The 3,290-nt window shown below is 41.7% G+C and overlaps 1 protein-coding gene across 2 annotated transcripts; it reads left to right on the forward strand.

Annotated features, from left to right (window-relative positions):
* The first annotated feature begins 691 nt into the window (after positions 1-691).
* On the forward strand, positions 692-2,996 carry LOC117631711 (protein FAF-like, chloroplastic). 2 transcript variants are annotated; one of them, XM_034364993.1, is made up of 2 exons: positions 692-858; positions 1,042-2,996. In XM_034364993.1, exon 2 carries the CDS (start codon positions 1,149-1,151, stop codon positions 2,790-2,792), a length of 1,644 nt encoding a protein of 547 aa, XP_034220884.1. In that variant the 5' UTR covers positions 692-858; positions 1,042-1,148; the 3' UTR covers positions 2,793-2,996. The 2 variants fall into 2 exon arrangements, with proteins under 2 accessions (XP_034220884.1, XP_034220885.1); XM_034364994.1 differs by having other exon boundaries at positions 1,072-2,996.
* Positions 2,997-3,290: the final 294 nt, after the last annotated feature.

Consider the following 3,290-nt stretch of genomic DNA (forward strand, 5'->3'; position numbering starts at 1 on the left):
GCAAAATTTAGCTTGTATAATATATTAATGGCATTGTTTTATGCGTAAGAAGAATGACACATGTCAAGTAAAGAAAGGAGAAGGTCCAAAAAAAGTTAGAGAGAAGGTTGCTAGCATTCCCCCTCAAATTATGTCCACGAATTTCATTAGAAATTTGTATACGAATATTTTTATTATCTAAACTGCTTACTTATAGACGATGAGAGGTGAGTGATAGCTAGATGTCATCATAGTCAACGTTGGTTTCAATTAATTTTAGGGAGCCTATTTTTTTAACCTCAATTTTCTTAATACAAAATAATCTTTAATGAGGGAGAGGAGAAAGTAGAATCGTACGATACACTACTGCAGTATAGTAATATGACCATGTGGTATGCTAGTATACTAGTATGAGCACTATATTCTAACAAGTGTATAAACTATATCATTTGACTATATTACTGTACTATCTCTCGGCAGAGCAAGAAACAAATTGAGAACATCCTCTTGAGGTCCAAACTCTAAATTTTCTCAAGTATTATCCACCCACTTTTCTGATAAGGGGGAAAAACTGGAAACACAATGGGGAAGGGACTTTTCTCATGGGTGGCGTATGCGGGCCCCACTGCACACGGTTCTAAAGCCCTTTTGGCTCCCTACAAATACCCACATTCCCCCTTCCCTGCTTTGCCATCAGATCAGCCACACCCACTCCTCAAACATCACCTTCATAATCCTCTCTCTCTCTCTCTTTCTCTCTCTCTGCTATTATTATTCTCTGCTAAGTCACAGCCCATCAGTGGTCTCTCTGTTTGCAGAAGAGACCTCTGTTGGATGCTTTCTTCTGTTGTTTTAGTTGCCTTCTGAATCTCTCATCAGGTAAATTTGAATTCCCATCTGCTCCACAGCTCAGCTAGTTTTGTATTTTCTTCTATCACATGCATGTTTTATGTATATCCACCAAACATATATATTATAATTTGCTTTGTAACTTGAAATTTGTTGCAATGTTCACCAACTTGTTTCGCTGATTGTGTTGTTTATGTTTGTTTCTTTTTGCAGCTAATTAAAGCTCTCATTCTTCCCTTATAGCTACTTGTTAGCTGATTTCGGGAGATATATCTGCTTCTCTCAGCAAGAGCCTAACTCGGTCACCATCTTCTCATTTCATGAAGAAGAATATTATGGAGCAGGAAGCCAGTAAGGTCATCGTTGAGAAGCAGGGCATCGTCACGATTCTTGGCCCGTCTGACTCCGAAAGAACCAAAACAGCTTCCCTGCGACGAACACTGTCCGCGGACATGTCCTCCAAGAGATGGCTGGCTCAACATGGTTTCTTCCCCATGAAAAAGATTGCATCCTCTGAAGAACTCTCCGCCTCCATCGATACGCAGGACAACACTTCTTCATCGTCAGAAGACGACGATCGTTACCAAGAAAGGAAGGGGAAGTTCCTTATTTGGAGCTCACTTGATGAAGAAGATCAAAAGAAGAAGATGAGCAAAGCCGAGGCTGAGAAGAAGCAGCAGGGACAACTCGATCTGTGGAGCTCAATTATATGTCAAAAGGCCAATGAAGAGGCCAACAAGGCGGTTGATACAGCAGCACCTTATGTTCATCCTCTTGTGAAGAAACAATCAAGCTCCTTGACTGTAAAGAGCCTTGAAGTGTGCACTGAGAGTCTCGGATCGGAGACTGGCTCTGAAGGGTTTTCATCGTACCCTCCTTCGGAGACTGGTGACATAGAAGTACTGGACAAAGAACAGGAAGAAGATCGAGCTGAGGTTCCACGACAACAAGAAGAAGAAAAAGAAAAAGTACCGGTGGCACAAGCATTTGACGGGGAAGAATTTCGAGTTGTCAAGTACAACTCTGCTGCCAGTAAGAAGTTGCCTCCAACTCGATCATTCCCTCCGCCCCTTCCGTCTTTTTCAGGATGTGACGGGACATCTGTTCGCATGAGGACTTATCGCAACAACGGACGAGTAGTCCTTGAAGCTGTGTCCATGCCTTCACCGAATAACTTCCGTGCTCAACGCCAAGATGGTCGCCTTGTCCTCACTTTTCTTGCTACTACTCCAAGCTCTTGTGAGGAGACTGAGAGTGAAGAGGTTGTTGATAAAGAAGAGCAAAGTAGAGAGGAAGACTTTGAGGAGAATTTTGTGAACTTTCAGGAAGGAGGGGAGATAAAAGAAAGTGAAAAAAGTGATGATGATGATGATGATGGTGATGATGATGAGGAGGAGGAGAAAGCAACAAAAGAAAATGGAATCAAAGAAATAGAAATTGTGATGGAGGAAGCACCAAAAGTGCTAACAAGTAGGGTGACAAATGTTCATAGGCTAGCACTAATGATGAATAAGCCCATTGGGTTTGCTAATAAGACCCATGGGTGGGCTAACAAGTTCAATGAAGTAGTGAAGTATGGAGGGGATGATGAGGAGGTGGAAGTAGTGAAGCCAACCCCACTAGCAAAGTCACTTCCACCCCGGCCCGGCCGCGTGGCACGGTTGATACCAAAGCCACCCGCGGCAGCAAAAACAGCGGCAGCAGCAGGCTCTTTCAACGCTTACGAGTACTATTGGCGCACCAAGTCCACAGCAACAGTGGCTCTTAATCCTCTTCCAAAAGCAACGTCCCAATCCCTCAAGAGCAATGGCTTTATGTCCAAGAATCAAGTGGCAAATGATCAGCAACAATTGCTCGTTTTGAGAGGGAACAAAGGGGATCACTTGGCTCCTTTTTCAAAGGGTTGCAAAGAACCTAGAAGGTCTCTTCTTTTTTGGGAGCCTTATTGCATTGCCACCTCTTGATGATCCAAATCCTCGTAACCCACTGTTAATCCAAATCCTTGATTACTTACTACCCACTATTAATTTACTCGAACTATCCCTCTGTGTCTTGTTCCCTCCACTCTTGTAGGGTTTGTGTAGTCAAATAAAGAAAAAGAAGAGAGAGGGAAAATTTGATTTAGAGGATCAAACTATGATCACAGAGAAAGAGAGCAGATTTCAACAGTACGTGTCACATAAATGATTTATATATATATATATATATATATATATATATATATAAATCTCTCGGTTATAGTAGCTAAAACAAAATCTTAGCGTCATCTTTGACTTGTTGGACAGTCTTGTCTGTTTGTTCTTTTCAACTTTCTTTGCTTTTGTAAAACCTAGCCAATGGGATTTCAATATGGGTTGTTTCTCGCCTAATTCATCTTCAATTTGGGAACATCATGATCTACTACTCTTCATATGTGCTTCTCTCTTTTGGGTTAAGCTTATGAGTATCAATATATCCGTATA

The sequence above is a fragment of the Prunus dulcis genome, chromosome 6 (assembly GCF_902201215.1).
Source record: "Prunus dulcis chromosome 6, ALMONDv2, whole genome shotgun sequence".
In the NCBI taxonomy this organism is placed as follows: domain Eukaryota; kingdom Viridiplantae; phylum Streptophyta; class Magnoliopsida; order Rosales; family Rosaceae; genus Prunus; species Prunus dulcis.